The following is a 21,922-nucleotide window of genomic DNA, read 5'->3' as shown; positions in this document are numbered from 1 at the left end:
CTGGGAATCAGCATGTTTTTACACGAGTAGAATGTGTCCTTTTATTTAAAATGCATCTCTGGGTTATTTGTGGGCATAGGAATTTGTTCAACCCCCCCCAAAGAAAAAATAGTCTGGCTCCCCACAAGGTCTGAGGGACAGACTGAAAAAGTTTGCTGACCCCAGTCCAGTGTTACTTTGCTGCCATCTCATGGCCACATAATAAGCTGTGTGGAGAGTGATGTCTGGAATGCTACTTAGTGCCATGTGCCCACACAGAAAGAGGATGCTACCTTCAGCTGTTTTATGCACACAGAGCTACAGCCTTGTTCAGTCATTTTTTCCGTGGGAGAGAATGGAAGGTGACAGTCCAAATTCCCTCTGCATTCTCCTAAAATGGAACTATTGCTACATCCTTTCCCAGAGCCCCAGAGCTTCCATTTAACTTGCAGTACTTGCTTTGCAGGGTGGGGTGAGGTGCTGCTCTTGAAGAGGCTTGATTTGGCTCTGGGATCTCCTGCTGCAGGTCACTAGAATAGTTAACAAAATGCTTTATAATTTTCTTTACCTTCTAAAAGCCAAGGAAGTAAGCGCTCATTTTCCCCCAAAACAACAGTAAGAATAATGAAACATTATTCTTTATATGGATAATGAAACATCATAAAGAAACAATGAAGCTAAACAGGCAGCAATCCGGCGCACACACACAGGAAGAGGTCCCATGGAATGCAGATGGGCTCCTGAGGAAGTTTGGCCAAGCACTGTGATATTGAGCCCCAAGTGTCTCTTGCTGGGAGCCCTGGACAAACGTGTGGCCATGTGCCTCTCTCCTCTCACCCCTATCATTCCTTGCACCATAGACTTCAGGAATAAAGGTTGAATTCCCCCTCCCCCAATAAATACATACGAAGGCTTTCATATTTCTGCCAATATTTTGTTGCAAAATAAAGTCTGCTCTGTATTGGCTACATGCTGAGAGGCATAGGAAGTCCTACAAATAAACTGAGTTGTACACGCTGTCCCTGGCACCTGCAGTACTCCCCCCCCCCCTTGTCCCCAACTGAAATTAAGGCTAGCTGCAGTGCTGAAGGTTTGACATAAACCCTGGACTGGCTCCAATAGAAAGCTTTTTTGAAGTCAAATTCTTGGAGAGGGACTGATCTGCCCTGGAGATTGCAGCTGGGGAGCGAATGTTAAAAGTTGCCTCTGAAAACCCACAATGGGTCTCTCTGCCAGTGCCAGGCTATTTTGTGGTCCAGGCAAGACTACTTGCACCCACCAAAAAAATTGCTAACTTCAATTTTCAAAATTAGGTGTCTCGTGTGAGAGGGAACCTTAAGAACAACAGGAACATTAATTCAGGAGCTTTTGTTATGATATGAAGAGAAGTACTTGTGGTGACAGACTTTTGAAGTCTTTGAGGTATTGCCACAAGTTCACAGCACAGATATTCGGCATCATAGAGATATAAGGGCCCTCTAGTCCCACCCCCTGCAATGCAGAAATCAACTAGATCATACATGACAGGTGGCCATCCAACCTCTGCTTAAAAGAAGAGTCCAGCAGTTCCCAAGGGAGTCCATTCCACTGTTGAACAGCTCTTACTGCCCCAAAGTTCTTCCTGATGTTTAGTCGGAATCTCCTTTCTTGTAACTTGAATCCACTGGCTCAAGTCCTTTCTCCAGAGCAAGAGAAATCAAGCTTGCTCCATCTTCCATGTGACAGCCCTTGAGATACAGTGGTACCTCCGGTTACAGACTCTGCTAGCCCAGAAATAGTACCTCGAGTTAAGAACTTTGCTTCAGGATGAGAACAGAAATTGTGCGGTGGCAGCATGGCAGCAGCGGGAGGCCCCATTAGCTAAAGTGGTACCTCAGGTTAAGAACAGTTTCAGGTTAAGAACAGACCTCCAGAACAAATTAAGTTCTTAACCTGAGGTACCACTGTATTGGAAATTGGCTATCATATCTCCTCTTTTCCAAGCTAAACATACCCAGCTCCTTCAACCATTTCTCATAAGGCTTGGTTTCCAGATTCTTGATCATCTTGGTTGCCCTCCTCTGCACACATTCCAGCTTATCTATATACTCCTCCTTAAATTGTGTTGCCCAGAATTGGACACAGGATTCCAGGTATGTTCTGAGCAAGACAGAACAGAATCATAGTGGGACTATGACTTCCCTTGATTTGGACACTATACTTCTGTTGATGCAGCCTAGAATAGCATTAGCTTTTTTTGCTGCTGCATCACACTGTGGACTCATATCAGTTTGTGGTCCACCAAGACCCCTAGATCCTTTTCCCATGTACTTCAGGCAAGCCAGGTGTCCCTCATATGATATTGGTTCAGCTGCTTATTCCTGACTAATTCTAGAACCTTGCACTTTTGCTTACTGAAACTCCTTTTCTTAGTTCTTGGTTTCCATTGGTTTCCCCAGTCTCCTTTGCTGCTCGCCCGGGCCCAGGTCTCTGCCTGCCGGGCTGGAGAAAGGGGCGGCGGGGGGGGGGTTTCCTGGCCGGCTGCCCGGCTCTCTCCCCGGGGGGCGCCCGATGCCCCGACCCTGAATGGGGCGAGCCTGGATCCGCCGAGGGGGGCGAGGGCCGGAGCGCGAGATCCAGTTTCCCTGCGCGGGCGCGCGCAAAGCGGGCAGCCGGCGGCCGGGCGGGGAGCGAGCGGCGCACTGGCCGCGGGCGGGCGGATGGCGGCGGCTGGGCCAGGCGGCCTCCGGGCCGGGGAGCGGCGAGGGGTCGGCGGCGTGAGCTGGCAGCGGGACACGGCGGGCAACTGGATCCGGCGCCTGGAGGCAGCAGGTGAGGGGCGGCGGGCGAGAGAGAGCAGCTCCGCGCGGAAGCCGCGCATCCCGAGCTCGCGGAAGGTCGCGGGGGGGGAAATGGGAAAACTCCTTAGCAGAAGTGAAAGTAGGACGGGCCTCTTCCTTTTATTTCACGCTCTCTTCAACTCTCCTGGGAGGAAGAAGCCTGTTAGTTGGTGAATGCGAAAGACACGCTTGATTATGTTCTTTTTTATGTTTCTGGTGTGCTGCTGAAATAGGAAATGAAAGAAGCAGCACGCCCGTCCTTTCTAACTGTTCAAAAAGACACCACAGTTGAGAGAGCGGGCGGGGAAAGGACAGAGGATTAATCACCTAAAAATATTGAATTGAACTGACAAGCCCTAATCTAAAACCAGCGTGGCTGAAGATTGGGAAAGGAATTTGAGGATGGGGCAAAGTTGCCCTAATCCTTCTCCAGCTCCTGTGCACCGAGCCCCCTTTCCTCTCCCCCCTTAGGATTTCACCTGGACCCCCCAGGCCCCCAGCAGGGGACCCCGGGACCTGAGCAGGCGGGGGAAGAAGGCCCCTTTCCAGAACATAGCTGTCGACTTTCGGATTGGAAAATAAGGGATCAGCAGCCTCCCCTGTCCCGGGGACAGTCTATGGGATATCCAACAATCCGGGAAGCAGCGGGAAACGGCGCTGGAATCAGGGAATTTCCCGCAAAAAAGGGAAGGTTGACAGCTATGGTCCAGCAGGAGTTGCAGCCGCGAGGCATTAATCCTCCTCCTCTTCTTCTTCTTCTTCTCTGCTCCTTCCAGCTGCTGCACGTTCAGAAAGCCCAGCCAAGGGTGCTGAGGGCCAGCCTGCCGCCTCTTCGCGGGCCACAAGCCCTGCCAAAGGCCCTCGGAACCAGCAGCAGCTGCATCGAGAGCTATTGTTCACCCATCGCAAGTATGGCTCGAAGCTCCCGGCCTGCTCTCGCTCTTTCGGGTTTCTTGCGTGTCTTTCCAGTGGGTCTGTGCTGGTCGCTGGGCAGAACAACCCACACCTCTGGGTTCTTTCAGCTTTGTTCCAATCCCTCTTAAGGCCTTTCCAGGTGACTGTGTTTCTTTCTTGCAACGTTAAATGTATAGCTTGTTGAGAGGAAGCCAGAGATCCTTTATCAAGGAAATCCATTTCCCAGCACTCCAAACGCAGCATCTTCTTGCTCAGAAAGTGGCTCTCTCCTCCCCTTCCCTGCCTCCACTGCTGGTCTGCCTACTGCAATGGTTTTTGCCATCTAGACCCACTTTGTGGAGGTGTCAGGAACGCCTGTGGCTTTGTTAGCGATGGGCAACACCAGTGCCTCCCCCTCTCCCCTTTCTCTATGCCATTTCATGACTTTAAAAATAAATAAAAGTAAATTTGGACAGCATTCTGCAAACACATACAATAAAACTGTCCTAGTTTATTCTGGGTTGAAGTGCTGGCCTCTGTTATGAATAATATTTCCTATGTATCTGTAAACTTGTGAGAAAAAGTATTCTGAAGCTTCACAGCTATCACCCTAGTTTATCTATCCGTGAGAGAAATGTGTTGAGGTATTAACTCAAACAATGATGCTTCACCTCCTTGCCTTATGTGAAACTGCTGTAACAGTTTGTGCATACTGTATTCATGTTTCCCATTTTGAGAGAGAAACATAAAAAATTATATTTTTCTAGAAATGAGGAGAGTGTACCCAATTTTGGGCTTGCAGCTCATGGGGTAATGGCCCTAACGAAGTTGGTGCTGTGTTAGTCCATACCAAGCATATTTGCATATTTGTTACTTAGGTGACAGCTTCTCTCTCACCATGTAAAGTTAAAGGAGAAGATGTGGGTGGTTTATTGTAGCAATAAACAATATCTAAGTGGACTTTATTTAAATTACGTTGGAGGTGTAACACCCTAGAAGCAGGCTGTTTTGTTTGTGACAGAATTGGGGGGCGGAGGGTGGGAACAGACTCAAACCATAAGTGCTAGAGGGCCTTAGATGATGGACCACAGTCCTCTGTTTTTCCAAATATTTACCCACTTTTTGAGGGTCCTCTTGAGCTACTCAGTAACACAGCAGAACAGGTTCCACTCAAGCATGTTGGTAGAGCATGAGACTTGGAATCTCAGGGTTGTGGGTTCGAGCCCCACACTGGGGAAAAGATTCCTGCATTCCATGGGGCTGGACTAGATGCGCCTTAAGGTCCCTCCCAACTCCACTTTTAGGATTCTAATGCCAGGGAAAACTCTTTTACTCCTTCTAGCAATTAATGGATGGCTGCATGGAATGTGGGCTGTGCTTTTGATTATTAAAAGGGGCTGATTCCCCCGCATAATATTTTAGGGTATCTGGATTATTATTTTTTAATAATAATACTAGTTTAAAAGCAAAATCCTATACCAATCTACCCAGAAGTTAAGCCCCATTGAGTTCAAAGGGGCTTTTCTCTCTGATAAGTGGGTATAGAATTGCAGCCTGACTCAGTAACCAAAGAGTTAGGGAGAGTCTAATGTTTATTTTCCCTGCTATCTTACTGATGCTCACATGCACGTCCATTACTAGGTTCTGGTTCTTCTGTTTGCTTTTACATTTTTGCCTTTTTCTTTGTGTGTGTAAGTAATTCTGGTAGGATGGGAAGAAGTTTAGCAGAGGCAGGAATCAACAGCATTGTGGAAATATTTCTTAATTGTTACCCTATGTGTGAATAGTGTAAATGTGAGTAAATAATTATATACATGCATCTACATAATTCCTGTCACATTCTCTCATGAATGTGTTTATGTGAGAGAACTAAGTGGGAACGGACACAGATAAAATATTGTGTCTACACAGAGAGAGAGCTCCACTTGATAATAATTTTTGTTTATTACTTTAATATTCCACTTTTCCTCCAAGAAGCTCAAGGTAGCATACATGGCTTTCCCTCCCCGTTTTATCCTCATAACGATCCCGTGAGGCAGGTTAGGGCGAGAGATAAGGACGGGCGCAAGGTCACCCAGTGAACTCCATGCCCTGGTGCGGATTGTGGCCTCCTGTGTCTTGGTCTGGCATTTGAGCCCCCGCACCACCCTGTCCCTGATGATAATGCCAGCTCTGAATGTGCTGCCCCACTCTTGCTGCACAATTCATGCCCACTGCCAAGCCGGAGAAAACTGTGGCACTATTCTCTTCCACCCACCTACCTGAGTGATCGCCATCCTTCTGCTCAGGATTCTCTTTGTAACCTGATTCACATCCCCAGCCCAAGAGGCTGGCAGGTGTCGCCTTTCCTTCCTCTACTGGCCTCCAGCCAAGCGGAGCGTCACCCGGGAGCTGCTTTTCCTGGCCCTGCTCACTGGCCTACTTCTGGGGCCAGGACAGGGCAGCTTTGCAGGGGTGGGGGCTCTGCTCTGCCCACAGAAAGAGCATGTGGACGAGGGGAGCAAAGCCCACCACTCCCTCAAGCCAACTCTGATAATGGAGAAATTGCTCCTCAAAGCAGTTGGGGGCAGGCAGTGAGGGAGATGGAGGAATCTGTCCATTTCTGGTCTCACATTCTTCTGACCTTACATTCAGTCATCCACATGTCTTCAGAAATTTTCAAGTAAAATAAAACAAAATAAATCCTCATGAAAATTCCTTCAACATTTTAGTGAGAATTTATCCTAATAAACAACTTTTATATTCAATTTTGCCTAATGTACACATTTTTGCATGCACTTTCTCATAATATATGCAATGTATTATTGTGTTGTTTTCATAATTTCTTTTCTAAAAAAAGAGTACTGATTAAATTTGTATACCACCCTTCATCGCAAGATCTGAGGGTGGTTCATAATATAAAAATACAAAATGAGAACACAAAATAGATGATAAAACAAAAACAAATAACCAGTTCTCCAACAAACACATTTAAAAAATGATAGAATGTTAATCAGCCAAAATCTCATTATTCTGTCCCCATAATTTTTATTCCCCTTGATTTCCCCTATAATTTATCAAAGTGATTTATCTACTATCATCATCATCAAACCTTTTATTGGCATCACATACAAACATCCATAGCAAATCAATACAGAATTCCCACCTTCCCAGTGACACAAAACATTAGTCAAATGAAAGAGGCAAAGCAGGCTAACATTACATCTCTAGGTCTCCAGGGAGATCAGACGTCTGCAATGTGTTCAATGACAAAAAAACAGATAAAGATATTTAGCCACTAACTTGGTGAGCTCCTGATTATTCCCCAATAATAGAAAATGTATGACCTCTAACTCTGGTTTCCATTTGGGGATGCAGAGTAGATCTAGGAACTGCTGGCAGAGATCAACATATAGTTTACATTTAAGAACCATAGGTGTAAGAGTTTCCACCTGATGGTCTTCACATGGGCAAATTCTTTCTCCTTCCACCATTCCCGAGAACCTTCCCATAGGAGGTCTGAAGGATTTGTATTAAACCTGGCCAGCGAAAATGCCCTTCTTTCTTGAGGATTAAGCAAAAATTCAAGATAATTGTGGTTAATTTCATATGCCCAAGAAAGCTGAAAGTTAAGAGAGGAACATATTTTCTCTGCTGCTGCTGCTGCTGTTAGTTCCTGGCATTCATTGTCCCACAACCTAGTTTTTATTATAGCCTTGGCAGATGGTGGGGACATCGATCGTAAAGATTCCACTGACAGCCCAAGTTGCTGTACCTTTATGTTAAACAGTTGTAGCCCCAGGGAAAGAAAGGGATCTAGCAAAACTTCACTAAGGAGAGGATCTTTATCTGTTGTGAGGCAGATGTTTAACCAGCATGTAAGAAAACTCCCAGGCTACCATCTCTACCTTGTGTTGACCTCCCTCTAGACACAAGGCTGCATAGGGTACACAACGTGGGACAGCAAAAATCTTAAAAAGGAAAGCTGCCTGCACTCGTTCTACCAGCTGGGTAAACCCTGGCAGCCAGACTGGAATTCCATAGAGCAAGTGAGCTATAACTTTGGCATTGGAGACCTTGAGGGCAGAGGGGATATGCGAATTACCTCTTGTTATAAAGAAACGCATTGTGCCTGCATAGACATCTTACTGGCTCACCGCCATTGCACCGTGCAAGGACCATAGAAGCCTATGAAGGAATGTGATTCCCAGGTAGTTGAATTTGAATACCTGCTGGATGAGTTTTCCACCAAATACCCAGCTATAGCTTTTGCATGAATTCCCAAAAGCCATTATTTTGCTTTTATCAAAGTTCATGCACAATTTCATTCTGGACAGATAGTCAATACAGGAATTTAATAAACGTTTTAGGCCAATTCTTTTCCGTGAAAGCAAAATCATATCATCAGTGTATAGAAGGATGGGAATGCTTGATGCATTAAGTTTTGGGCTGTGGGCATCCACCTGTTTTAGTAAAGAAGCGAGGTTGTTAAGAAAAATATTTTTTAAAAAAGAGGGAGCGAGTACACAGCCCTGCTTTACTCCTCCATTTATAATGACAGGACCTGTCATTACATTCCCTGGTGTTGTTCTTATGCGACAGGTGTTCTTTGCATAAATTGTCTCCAATTTGGACCATAACAGTCCCGTCGACAGTGTCAAAAATAGCCTTGATATCAAGGAAGGCCACATAAAGACATTCTTTTTGAAGCTGTGTGTATTTAGCGGCTAAATGAGATAACACCAAACAGTTGTGTAAAGTAGATTTCCCTGACCTGAACCCTGCCTGCTCTGGACCTCTCATCAAGCCAAGTAGTTAGTTTATTTAACAGATGTTTAGCATACAATTTCCTGATGTTTGACAGTAGACTTATTGACCGATAATTGGATGGCAGCTTTTTGTCACCCTTTTTAAAGATTGGGACAATTATAGATTGCTGCCATGAGTTAGGTATGATACCAGATCTATCTATCATAGTGAAGTTCCTCTAGCATCGGAGCCCACCGCTCTGGCTTGGCTTTGATCCATTCAGATGGAATAGCATCAGGGCCAGCAGCCTTTCCTGCTTTCATCTGGTCAATTAAAGTTATAACTTCAGTGATGGAGACAGGGGACCACTCATTTGCGAAAGTAAAAGTGGTATGGTCTTGACTATCAGGTGGAATACAGTCATTGAAGAAAACTGCCTTAAAATGCTCTACCCATTACAAAGAATGTCAGCGAATCATCTTGTGTCTATGGGAGTCTTTAGAATTGAGGGAGCTATTTCTGGTTGCCAGAAGCACCAACCCAGTCAAGAGAGACGTTGCCTTTTCTAATTTGCTGTTGATTTCCTCCACTGTTCTGGCAGTCAGCAGACAATGGTCCGCGAGTAGTTCCACACAGAGCGGTGCCCCCTCTGATAGTAGTTCATGGGCGCTCGTCTCAGCATTCTCCCCGGGTGATCTCCACCCATTAAAGTGTCCCCACCTACCTGGGAATGTGCTCTATTGGATGTGGTAGGTTCTGAATTCTGTGCTCTTACGAAATCATCCAGTTTACCTGCTTGCACTTCTGCTGTGGGCTCACTTGTGGAGATGAGACCAGTCGCTTCTTTTTCCTAGTCATTTTCCTGGAGATGCAGTTGCTACTAATTTCTGCTGTAAATCAGAAAGCTCGGCGTCCTCCCAAAATAGAGCAATTAATCTCCACTCCTGCTGATAAGTAGTTAGTAGATTGAGTCGAGCTGGAGCTGATTAAGGCTTTCTCTGAGACTTTCCAGGACTTTCTCTAAGACTTTTAACTTGAGCTTTTAACTCAAGCTTTGTGAATATATTAGTTAAGGAAAAACTGCCAAATGTTGTAGATAAAATAATGAGGCTGATAAAAGCTGATAAAAACTAATAAGAACCGCACAACTGATGTGGAGCTGAACTCAATGCTTCCACTAACGAAGCCATCTTGGTAATCTATCTTTATCAACCATGTTTCCTCTGCCCACTAGACCAATCTGCTCGCTGCCAAGCCTCAGCTGCCAGGGCTCCATGCCTGTCATGGGGGCACCTGATTGTGCCCCCTCAAAATTGTGTGCCTGGAGCCACAGCCCCCTGGTCCCCCCCATGCTATGCCTCTGCTCCCAATAGCACTTCTCCATGCAGAGGACCTGTTACTTGCTTGCTTTTCTACTTGCTTTGAGCATAGCTGAAGAAACCTTTTTGACATCTTTAACTTCTTGCAAGCCAGATCTCATTCTGAGGTTTGGCCTGCCTGTCCTCCCTGCAACCGCATCTGTGATTTCCCCTTTCTTCCATTTCTGTACATGCCCTTCTTAAACCTCAGCTCACCTCTAAGCTCCTTAAGCAGTCACACGGGTTTCTTTAGGTGCCTCTCACTTTTCTTGTTAGACTTATCTGCCATTGTGTCTTCATTATTTCACCTTTAAGAAACTCCCATTTTTGAAACCAGCCTTCTTAAAGTCCATAGCATAGTTGGACATGCCCTCTGGACTTTAAAAAGGGTGCTTTTAGTAAGTTTAAGGAACTACTGGGTGAGATCCCATGGTCAGAAAGACTTGAGAAGAGAGTCCAAATTGGATATTTAGTATATTTAGGTTGCAGTAGTGCTCACATGATAGTGTTTGTTTCTAAGAATTCCAAAGCACCACATTCCCCCAAAATCTCTCTGTGTGTGTACTGAAGGGCAAACTCAAATCTACTCGCTCACCTGTAATGAGATGCCTTGTTGCCTGTGGCTACCAGGCAAGGGTTTAAACACAAAAATCACACTATCCTTTGTACTTTCTTCAAAGAAACCTGGAAATTGTAGTTTCATTGAGACAAAAGCCCAATGTATTTTATATATATCGATGCCTAAGCTGCTGAAAATCTAAAATCCCTTTTACTCTCTGCCTTTTGGCAAAGGGAGCCGGGCTGCTTCTGAAGGTGTTGACGCCATTAAAAATGGGAGAACAGTCAGTTTGTAAATAAAATACTGTAGTTTTACTATGCCAAACTGTTCCTGCTTTGGCTTCCCACCAGAACTGTGTGGGTTACACCTGTACCTTGTAACTTACTGAGTTGCCCAGAGTAATGCAACAACTCCAGGCCAATGTTGTGGAGAGTAGATTAGGAACATTAACACACAACCCTGTTAGCTTTACAGGGATCCTTAGACGGCTGAAGTCATCTTACACCCTCTTAATTCAGCAGCACTGGCTTAAGCCGTGAATTTGTTACTTGGCTCAGTGAAGGCAAAGTAGGTTGGCAGGTGGTTGCCACAGACATTAGGGAATGAGCTGCTGAGGGTGGGAAGGGGCAATTTACGGCTGTCTTGTTTTGACTTCCCTCCTCTCAGAGGCCTGAGCCTTCGTTCTAAGCCAGAGCTGCTGCAGGTGCTGGAGCACCGGAACCGGCGCCGGGACGGGGTGGAAAGTGGCGTGGAGCCGCCGTCCCTGGAGCAAGAGCTGCTGCGCTGGCAGCAAAGGCGGGAACAGGTAACACCCAGAGAACGTGACTGTGGCTGTCTTGATGTGGCTCCCTGCATCTCCTGAAAGGCCACTTGCCAGCACTGCCATGGGGTGTGTCTTCTCTATGGTTCACTCAGAAGCACCTCAGAGAAACAGGGTTTTTTTTTGTCTACAGAACCAGCAACAGGAAGAAACAGGTGATACGGTTGGGAATCAACCAGAGTTCATCCAGGTCCGGGAAAACCTACGAAGGACACACTATCCACGAGATCCCCCTCCTCTGCGTGCAGCCCCTCCCCCAATATCCAGCCCCTTCCTGCGCCCTCATCTCACTAATCGGCAGCCCTTCAGGATCTCAGCCACACGCTCATCTGTGGTCCCCAAGCCTCCAGCCCCACAGCTTCAGGGTTCCCTAAAGGGCTCGAGTCTCTCCTCAGCTCCCCTTGCCAATACATGAGCTTCCTGCCTCCCACCACACTTGTCACTAATATGACCAGACACATTATGGCTCCCTTCTGCTCTAGAGCTGGAGAGGCAACACCACAGCAGCCTTTGTCCTAAATGGTTGGGGCCTATACTGCACCCAAGAGCTGGAATAACCTGAAAGGGAAGGGGGCAAGGGGTTGCTCTGATCTGGATCCCACTTCTCCACACCACTTGTCAGTCAGATAATAAAAGCCCTCTTAAACAGAAAGTCTCGCTGCTTGTTACCTGCAGTTTTAGAGAGTGACCTGCTACTTCATCTGAGGGAAGGGGGGAATAAGCAGCAGCAGTGACAATGGAAAAGGTGAATTAGTAATTGTCCACATAGAGATAAAAATGAAAGACACAATCTTTAAAAATACAAAAACAAAACCCTTCGTGGGGTTTATTGGATATTTCATGTTTGCACACATGTTTAAAGAAAAAGCTATTGATAAGCTACATATATCCCCTCATTTCTCTTTCCCGCTCATGTGAAATAGCCACCCATGCCCAATTAATAAAGCACAAGTTACAAAAATAGCAGATTAAAAATACTCCAGATTAAGCTAGCTGAAGTTTGACAAGAGAGGTGGGGAGCTGCCATGATTTGGGGAGGTTGATAGGATACCTCCATCTTTCAGCCCCTCTATTCTACCCTCCACTTGGGGGTTACAAACAAAAAGGCACTTAGTGACAGCCTGAGAGAGATATCCCAGGCTCTTTTTGAGGAGACGGCCTAGGTGTACAATGTGCCCCCATAGCTGAGGCCTCACTGCTGAAGAAACTTCACAAAAGGGTTGTCGTCAGCACCGCCCTGAAGGAAAAAGTAGATGAAGGCCAAGAAGCCAGCCAGCAACACAAAGAGGAAGAGCTGGGGCCACAAGGGCAGGTAACGTTTTGTCCCTGTGGCCCCTTCTGCTGCTTGGGTCTGGCGCTCGGGATGGATGGCACGGCGTGGCTCCACCCCCAGAGTGGACAAGCCAGGTGATTTCCGGTAGAAGATGCTTTGGTAGGAACTGCTGTCCCTGAAAAGGCAATTCCAGAGTAGAGAGAGATCATTCCTGCCACCTTCCACTAGGGCTTAGCATGAGCCCCACCCACCCTGCATAAATTAAAGGTAAAGGTACCCCTGCCCATATGGGCCAGTCGTGACCGACTCTAGGGTTGCGCGCTCATCTCGCTCAAGAGGCCGGGAGCCGGCACTGTCCGAAGACACTTCCAGGTCACGTGACAAAGCTGCATCTGGCGAGCCAGCACCAGCGCCGCACATGGAAACGCTGTTTACCTTCCTGCTATAAAGCGGTCCCTATTTATCTACTTGCACTTAGGGGTGCTTTCGAACTGCTAGGTTGGCAGGACCTAATTAATGCAAGACTGCATAAATTAAAGTCTCCCTAATACAGATTGTCATGGTACCCACCGCATACGTCAACTTTCCAAAGGGCAATGGCCCCATGTCTGCCAATGACCCCTCTCTTTTCACATTTGTAAGTGGCTGGCAATTCTAGCCACAAGTCTGGGTATGACTCCTTTCTGCTCCTTCTACACATCTCCCCTTCCTTGTACCCAGCCAGTGGGGAAGCCGCCTATAGCGAATGCAGGAGGCCGCCCTAGGGCTAGGTTGAACTGGAAAGCATTAGCAAGTGCTGCTCTTCCTAGGTAGTGCCCTGCTGTGGCATTGACAAAACAGACAACAGTGTTTCAGAAAACCATCGTGCAAGGACAGATTTGGGCAACTGCCAAAAGCAAAACTTCCTTATCACTAATTAATATGAGGCACTATCCATGGATTAAGTCTCAGTGAAATTAAGAAGCGCTTCAGAGCACAGTAATGCTGTTTCCCAGCTCCAGTTTGTTTCAGTGGAGCTCATACAAGAGAACACCCTGGTGAATTGTTCTGCAAAGGTCCTTCCTGCCGAGAACTGGTGTCGCACAGTGGCTCTATCACCTGAGCAATGAATCTAGACATCCCTCATTCTAATATCATGTCTGCCCAAAGCAAGCCCTTTCCCCCTCTCCCCACCCATCGCCTGTGATATGGCCACAATCATTCTGAGCAGTTGTAAGGGATACAGAAGATAAATATGTGCAAAGTGTTTTGAAACTCCGGAAAGCACCACACAGATGCTAAACTTTTATTATCATTATATAACTAGTTCTTAGGGACGCGGGTGGCGCTGTGGGCTAAAGCCTCAGCGCCTAGGGCTTGCCGATCGAAAGGTCGGCGGTTCGAATCCCCGCGGCGGGGTGCGCTCCCGCTGCTCGGTCCCAGCGCCTGCCCACCTAGCAGTTCGAAAGCACCCCCGGGGGCAAGTAGATAAATAGGTACCGCTTACCAGCGGGAAGGTAAATGGCGTTCCGTGTGCAGCTCTGGCTCGCCAGAGCAGCGTTGTCACGCTGGCCACGTGACCCGGAAGTGTCTTCGGACAGCGCTGGCCCCCGGCCAATAGATGTGAGATGGGCGCACAAACCCCAGAGTCTGTCAAGACTGGCCCGTTCGGGCAGGGGTACCTTTACCTTTACCTTTAACTAGTTCTTAGTCGCTCCAGAAGACAGGATTAGAACCAATGGGTGGAAATGGAAAGCAAGCAGATTTTGGTCTAACCATTAAGAGAAACTTCCTAATGGAAAGTGTTGTTTAACCATGGAATGGGCTACATCGAGAGCCAGTGGCCTTTCCTTCACTGGGGTGGCCAGGGGCTAGATGGCCACCTGCCAGCGATGGCTATAGTTGCTTCTGGCATTGCAGATCTTGCACTGAGCCCGGAATTAGGCTGAATGGCCTCCAAGATCCCTCCCAGCTCTCATGCTGATGATGACAATTACAGGGCTTGGCATCCACTGCCTGAGGCAGCAGCCTCACCTCTAGGCACTTGGTAGCACCACATTTAGCCAGTCCTGTGACCACCCCTCGTTTTATGTCTAGAGCCAATTTAGGTTCCAGAACTCCTTAGTAGCCTGAGAATAAGCTTGAGCCCTAAACCTGTAGGAAAGCCATCTCCTGGCTAGAAGGTGGTGCCAGACCCAGGAAGGGGGGGGGGGAATACTGAGACTGAGCATCCATCCAGCATGGGCCGCATCTGCCTCAGCCAGGGGCCAAGCATCTCGCTCCACCACCAGCTCTGCCTGGAAGATTGTTTCCTGCAGGGCCTCTGCATTCTCCCTGCTTACCTCACAGATGGGACATCCTTCTGGCTAGAATTGTAGGGATACGGCTCTGCAATCTGAAAAGATAGACAGATGCCCATCAGCACAGGGCAGCTATGAAGGGACCCTTCCCTGGGTGAATTGGATGTAAGCCCAGCGTGGGTAGCTTCCTCCTTCTTGCCACAAAGGTGAGGAACAACCTACTGGTTGGCGGGCACTTGGTGCCTCTGGACGTGCTCCACTGGTCAATGATGACACGTAACTCTGGTAGGAAGATGTGGACGTCTTAGAAGAATTGGCATCCCAGTCTGGGGGAAACAAAGACAAAAAACAAAGCCATTAGATGGAATAGGCAAGAGTAGGGATGGGGAAGGGCGGGCCAGGAGATCTCCCCAGCCAATAGTGCAACAGCATTTTTCCAGGGGGGTTGTGATAGCCACATCCCAGCTCTCGTGAGTGGTGTGCTACCTGGGGAAGGGAGACCCGGCCACAACAGAGAATGCACCCCCTCTGCTTGCACCCACCCTTCTCCCATTTGAGGTTCTTGTTGCCACCAGATAAGAGATTATTTGCCAGGCTGCCCCTTATCAAACAGTCTCCATAATTTCCCTGGGGTCTCTCTGTTGCATCCTTAGGAAGCGGAAGTTATTGCTATAGGCATCAAGGTGTTTACATTAAGCTGAGACCACACAGGTTTATGAAACCAGAGATAAATTTACTAAAATGGAGACATATTGAATTTAGAATGTGCAAATATCACAATGAAAGAAATGCAACTCCCCCAAATTAGAGAAACTAAAAATATTCCCTTTGGAGCAAACCTAAATCCAAAGTGGATTAATGCAACCCTCTATCCCTAACCTATTCAGACCCTAAAACTCACCAGGTTCTCAGGAGAATCCCTATTTATGGGTTGCAGCCTTTTCCCTTGCATTCCCTGTATCCCCAGCAATCCCGTTTCTTCTTATCATTCTGAGATCCCAGAGGCCTTTGCTGCTTCCTACCAGGCTCAGCAAACTTTTGTATATCATGTGTGACCTCCCTGGTTTGAAGACCCTCCTGGTTCCATCTGTTTTTAGAAGCTCCCCATTTCAATCACAGACCCTTCCATGTTTCAGGAATCTCCAACCCTCAGATGAGCAACGTGCAGTTCATCACATCAGCAGTGACAGGTCCCCTTTTCTTGATGTTTAGGGCCTTAGAAGCAAACGTATACATTCCCATATGATACGCAGACAGTTGAGGACAGTAAAGCTCAATTCCTTAACAGGTGTATCACAGCTAGGAAGGATTAACCCTCCCTATGTGCTGCAACCTCCCATTTGGTCAAACTCCATGCAGCAACTAGGCTTGGGAAAAGATCTTCAAGTGGAGATTAAAGATTAATTGCTGCAATGAAGGTGGGGAATCTTCAAAGAGATTTCTGCAATCTTCATGGGAACTGCAGCTGGAAAGGGAAGCAGCAGTCTTCAAAAGGGTCACCCTGCTCCCTGCCAGCGATTAAAAAGCTAAATAAAAAAAAACACCAAGCCTAATTGCTGGGGAGTGGGAGAGCCTGTGTGTCAGCTGCTGGTTGCACCCACTGTTGCATTGGCCTTAACCACCACTAGCAGGCGGTTAGGGAATGTGGCCTGCAGCCTGAAAAAGGCTCCCCCTTCCTGAGATGGAGTGTAGTGCTAAGTATAGTATCAGCTGATGGACTGAATTCAAGCCCACTAGATGATGTAGCCTTCTGGTCTTCAGCTGGTAGTTGGGTCACAATAACAGCAGAATTACCACCATATAAATACATGGTAAAAAAAAATCAGAACTGGGTCCCCAAATGCAATGGGTAAAAGTGGATCCTGGGTCTGAAAAAGTTGGAAACTACTGGGGTAGCCAACTCCTGCAGAAAGTGAGCCCCATAGCACTAGCAAAGCCCCTGCACAGCACTTCCCAAGCACCCAACAATTACTGGATGTTTGGGAAGTGCTGTGCAAGGGACTTGGATTATCCCACTCCTCTGCCAGCTGCCCATCTGTTTAGTCATCCAATGGCAAAATGCTGTTAAGTGACTGACAGCTGGGTTGTCCCACCCACCTGTCATGGTTGGTGTGTGGGAGGTGGGGGCAGATAAGGATCTGGCCTGACAGGGCAAAGAGGGTTCCCCACCCCTATGCTTCAGCTCTGATTCTACATGGCTGGTTTCTCTAGCCCCCCGTCTTTCCTACCTTCAGTCGCATATGTGGAGCGTCCTTCATGGCGAGGCAAACGGTAATTTTCACTCAGGTAGGACCTGGTGGGACTGGAATCTAGGGAAGGACAGGGTGGGGGAAGATATTTAGCAAAAGGGTTTTCCTCTCCTATTAGATTTCATGGCTTTGTTAAAAATGAGATTTCTAGGCTTTGTGGCTGTGGGGAAATGTTAATGGGGAGAGTGGGAGACAGGCAGCAACAGCAGGCAGCAGGATAGGCTTCAGCACACTGTATTTCTGCACTCACATTACTGTATACGGATTGTAGATTAATCTGTTTGAGGTGGCGAATGTTGATTTTTACAGGGCGTGCCTTCCTTGTCACAGCTAACCCAGACTGTTGGAACACTGCAAAATCAAAACTGCTCACCTAAATTCCCCGATACTTAGTTGCACTTTGTCCCATCAACAAATCATTGGGACAAGAGATCCTAGACTAGCTTAAAGTTAATTTTCATAGGATTTCGCTTTGTAAACCGCTTTGAGGGGCTTTTTATAATCAAGTAGTATATAAATTTTATGAAATGAAATAAATGACTGATCTTAGTCTATGTATGAGATACTGAAGCCAAGCTGAGACAATATAAACCGTTTGGCTTATCAATTTTAATTACTGTATTTTCAGAAAGCAAGACTTGAATATGGAGACCAGTGGAGCCCCCTACCTTCATTTATATACTCAGAATAGTATTCCTTGGATCCTGGAGAGCCATAGTTTTCTGTTACGTAAGTCCTTGTAGAGCCAAGAGCTGGGAGGGGCAAAATGAATTGGAGAGTTTGGTTTGGTGGCAGCAGTTGTCCTTTGTTCCCCAAAAGTACTAGAAGACTGACAACACACCCAGGCTATGCTGCCCTGCCCTGATCTCCCCTGAAGAGATGATCCCCTTCGTGATGATGATATTCCACCCTGAGAAAGCTACTCTTTTTGCTCCCCACATCTCCTAGATTGATGCTCTAATGGTCCCTAAATTCCTCCCTACAAACCGGCTTTCTGTTTTACTGGGAATTCAGGAGTTATTTCTAAAACGTCTCACCTTCTCGCCCATAGTTGAGGTTTGGCCTGCTCTGAGGACTCACAAAGGTCTCTCGGATGTAGCTTTCGCTGGTGGATGGCTCTACGTTTGTAAAAACACAGGGGAAGGAGGGGCGTTAGGACAAGTGTCTGACAGGGGCACCTTTCCCTGTCCCCCCCCCCAATTATTCTCACCTGTGGACAGTGATCCTTTTCCAGGTGAAGGACGCTTTCTGCGCTCAGTCTCGTATTCATAGACTTTCTTTTCATAAAGTTTCCGGGTTGATCCTGAAGGACAGAATCCAAGCTGGAGGTTAACTCCTAGATGACAAAAGTTTACTGCTCCCACAAGACTCTCACTCCTGCCTCTTTCAAACAGCTGCCCACTTCAAAAGCCCACCTGACCTTGCAGCCTTTTCCACACATCCTCTGCTGCTTGAGGATCACGGCAATATTGATGGCATGCAAATACCTCAGTTAACCAACAAGGTTTTTTCAAAAGAATTATCCACTTTGGCAGCTTTCTTCTCCCTCCATTCTATCTTCTAATGTTAAGGGACAAACAGGCAAGACAAAGGCTCCCACATTTGTTCTTTGTGGCTGCTTTTCTTAGTCCCCTTGAAAGCAGGGGCTGGTGATTATTGATTTTTAAAAGGAGGACATGGTGAATTCTCCCCATCGTACGCTCCATTCTTCCAGACACCTCTCTCTCCAACCTAGCCATACTCAGAATTAAGAGCTGGACAGGATGGTGTGTGGCAGGAAGGATCCACCTTCCCTTACCCACTGTTCCCTTCTGCTATGTAGAAGGCAGGCTTTTGGGTGGCTTTTTTCTAGGAAAAAAGGTGTTGGAACCTTGTTCTCTTGTAATGGCAATGGCGCCCACATGAGAGGTGCCGCAACTGAGTTCCGGCAAGTTCCAGCTGGAAAAAAAGCCCTGGGTGGCCTGATCCAAGACAAGACTGGGCTACTACATCTTTACAAATTCAGCATACAAGAGGGAATTTCAGTACGTAAAGCTGAAAACCCCTCCCCTTGTTGGCATCTATCTCGAGAGACAATGGGGTGCGCCTAAAAGGGGGGTGGGGAGAAGACAATTGGTGTGTTAGCAGCAAACCTGGGGTGCAAACCTGCCCAGTCCCAAAGGAAAGCGGAACAATATGTTTGGCCCCAGCTTGGCTGCAGGAGTTGCCAGAAGGAGGCCATACAAGGTGCCATCCAACTGTCTTCGGGACTCTACTCCAGATTGGTTTAGGATTTATTCTTTAGCCTTTTCTTCTCCTGAAGATGTCCCACAAGGCAGTGGAGGTTTAGGATCAGAGATTTCCTTCTCCTAGATGGGTCACTTTCCCAGGTGGACAAGCCCTGGCATCTGTCTCTCATTTCCCACAACAGCACATGCAGAATCCACCTTCTTTACCATTCTTTACTATTGTCTGCTCCGCCCAATTCTCTTTTACATCTGTCCACTCTAACAGATTCCCCTGTTTATACTTTATATGTAAGCTGTAGGCCTGGCTTACTGAGTTTTCCCTTTCTAAGCTCCAATTGCAAATCTATTTCATTCCTCTGAGAGAGACAGGTGAGTGCTAGAGTCCATACCAACAAGAGGCCCGTGTGGGATGCTGTATTTCTTCAAACGGGCAATAAGCTCTTTATCTGTCAAACCTTCATACGCCTCCATGGTGCTACCTAGAAAATACAGAATGGGGTTGGGGGAGCATGAAGGGAGAGTTACACACAGCACTCCTCATGCCATGATTTTAAGAGGAAATAAATAGATATAAATATATTTTTAAAAGACTACACCAGCAATTAAAACAATTCACCCTGAAACAAAATGCAAGCTGGTAACAAATGAGATTGTGACAGGTTCCGCACAAAGAACCGTTTCATAAGTGGGGATGATTTCAGTGAAGTGGGCAAAACGAAGTCAGGCACTCACAAAACCAACTACATAAGAATGAACTAAGGCAGGGAAACAAAAATAGTCTGCAATCCTAAACACAGTTCACAGAGAATTAACTTCCATGGAACTCAATGGGACTTACTAGTAAACATTCCTAGGATTGCTCTGTGCATCCAGTATCCAATAAAAGGGATTGTGAGGGGAATGTGACACGAGAAACTATGGAAAATTAAGTGCTTTTTTTCTCCACTGTCCCAAGAGAGATGAGACAGGCCCCAAAGGCAGCACTGCCTCAGCAAGAGCTCTTAACACTTACAAGCGATTGATTGCTAATGGGTTGGGCAGGGCAGGGCAATGTGATTTGAAGCAAAAGCAGTTTATTGACCTTGCAAATGAACAGTTGCCAAAGTCTATAGAAAGGGCATGTAATTTCCCAACTACTCACCAGGTGGTGAGAAAGGGGACTGACCTCCTCCTGCTCTTGTAGAATTGGCTGCAGATAGAATACATTTCAGGCACATCCAGATGGATTTAATACTAAATATGTGATTTTCAATTATTATTTTTCTTTAAAAAAACTGATCTGGGAAAATATCCAGATTAAGATTTCACAAACACGTGTACATATACAAACACCCACACACATTTTTAAGCCCTGCTAATTTTAAATGCTATAGAAACATATAAAAATACTTTTTCCTAAATGTTTCTGCAAAAATTCAAAGTATGTGGAAGTGGATGCCGGATTCAATTCTCCGGTTTGCCTGGTACTGGATAGGTGGATGTGTCCCCTGGCCCCTTGTCCATCTCTCCAGGCAGGAAAGGAGGCCTGGGCCCCAGAAGCCTAGTTCCAGCTGGCCGCCTGGGTGTTTGATACACATTTTATGCATAATAGTGGAAATTTTACAAATATTACAAGTTTCTTTTTAAAACATGTAAACGTTTTAAGTGATTTTAAACTTTTGGTACTGAATAAGGTACAATATGAATGGTCTCCTCTTTTAAAAAATGGGAGCAGTTGAAGGTGGGGAAGGTAACACAAGAGAATATTTGCCGTATCAATCCAGACTACATAAATTTGGAGCAGAATGAGCTCCATGCAGGCCAAGCCCTGAACTCCTCCAACTGCACATGTTCGCCCCGGAATGGGGGAGGCAGTTCAGCAGGAAGAGACGGCGGAGACGGAGGCGGGCAGGTGCGCGGTCTTTCTCCGGAAGGGCAGCCTGGCAAAGCCGGGGGAGGCGAGGGCGAGGCGCCGCCAAAGGGCCGCGGAACTCGGGTATCGCGCCCAGGAAAGAGGCCCGTCGGGGCTCCCGTCCCGAGCAGCGCCCGGAGCATCCCTTGGCCGGAACGCCGAGGCCGAGGGCGGAGCGTCAAGCGACCGCGGCCAAGTTCCCCAAAGTCAAGGCCGCGGGGCCGAGGCGGCCAAGAAGACGGCGGCACGGCCTCGGGCGACGCGGCTCGGGAGCGGGCGGGCGAAGAGCCCTCGGAGCGGGGAGGGAGCGCGGCACCGGCCGCGCCACACGTGCTCCATCCCGGCAGGGCGGCGAGCGAGCAAGCGGCCCCGCTCGGCCTCGGCGCTGCCCAGCCTTCCGCCCCAGCCCCTCTCGCGCTCCCTCCGACGGGCCCCGGAGCCCCAGCTCGGTCTCGGCGCCCCTCGCTCTCCGTGCTTCGCCCGCCTGGCTACTGGCAGCGAGCCTCCTCGGGAGAAAGGCCTCGCCCGCCCGCCCGGGCAGCCGCCGAATCCGGCCACGGCCGGCCCAAGGGCGCTGGGCGGGCGGGGAGCGGCGAGGGGGAAGCCGCCCGAGGGAAAGACGCGAGGAAGGCGAAGCGGGCGCCGCGCCCTACCTGCTGCTGCTGCTGCTGCTGCTAGGGGCGCGCGGGGCCGGGCACCATCGCCGAGTGACTCAGGCGGGATCTCGCCGCCCTGCTCCTCGGACCCCGCCCGGCTCCGGGGCGGGCCCTTCCCTCGGGCCGCTTGCCAGCTCGCGCAGGCAGCTGTGGGCCCGACAACGGAGAGGAGACGCCCGCCCGCCCGCC

At 47.9% G+C, this 21,922-nt stretch overlaps 2 protein-coding genes across 3 annotated transcripts; one reads left to right on the top strand and one right to left on the bottom strand.

Moving 5' to 3' along the window:
• Positions 1-2,678: 2,678 nt before the first annotated feature.
• LOC309522554 (uncharacterized protein) lies at positions 2,679-12,110 on the top strand (the record flags this gene model as incomplete). The annotated part of the gene is made up of 4 exons (XM_082205927.1): positions 2,679-2,790; positions 3,575-3,707; positions 11,004-11,142; positions 11,291-12,110. The coding sequence occupies 4 exons, from the start codon at positions 2,679-2,681 to the stop codon at positions 11,570-11,572; spliced, it is 666 nt and encodes a 221-aa protein (XP_082062053.1). The 3' UTR covers positions 11,573-12,110.
• On the bottom strand, positions 11,950-21,839 carry EMD (emerin). 2 transcript variants are annotated; one of them, XM_082205902.1, is made up of 10 exons: positions 21,731-21,800; positions 20,328-20,375; positions 19,576-19,665; positions 18,169-18,261; positions 17,996-18,076; positions 17,627-17,710; positions 16,938-17,018; positions 14,932-15,035; positions 14,752-14,804; positions 11,950-12,605 (listed from the first exon to the last, which is right to left on the bottom strand). In XM_082205902.1, exons 3-10 carry the CDS (start codon positions 19,655-19,657, stop codon positions 12,350-12,352), a joined length of 834 nt encoding a protein of 277 aa, XP_082062028.1. In that variant the 5' UTR covers positions 19,658-19,665; positions 20,328-20,375; positions 21,731-21,800; the 3' UTR covers positions 11,950-12,349. The 2 variants fall into 2 exon arrangements, with proteins under 2 accessions (XP_082062028.1, XP_082062027.1); XM_082205901.1 differs by lacking the exon at positions 20,328-20,375 and having other exon boundaries at positions 21,731-21,839.
• Between the last annotated feature and the right edge of the window lie 83 nt (positions 21,840-21,922).

The sequence above is a fragment of the Podarcis vaucheri genome (genome assembly GCF_965113315.1).
Source record: "Podarcis vaucheri genome assembly, chromosome: 17".
Classification (NCBI taxonomy): Eukaryota; Metazoa; Chordata; class Lepidosauria; order Squamata; family Lacertidae; genus Podarcis; species Podarcis vaucheri.
This window is presented reverse-complemented; position numbering and strand designations above follow the sequence as displayed.

Bases quoted from the DNA above. Each gene is read 5' to 3' on its own strand.
- EMD (XM_082205901.1), bottom strand. From the start codon at position 19,657: ATGGAGGCGTATGAAGGTTTGACAGATAAAGAGCTTATTGCCCGTTTG. The intron at 17,711-17,995 runs GTGAGACGTTTT...TGCCCCTCCCAG, and splicing joins CCTCAACTATGGGCGAGAAG to CTCTTGGCTCTACAAGGACT. The intron at 15,036-16,937 runs GTAGGAAAGACG...TGTTTCCCCCAG, and splicing joins CTCCACATATGCGACTGAAG to ACTGGGATGCCAATTCTTCT.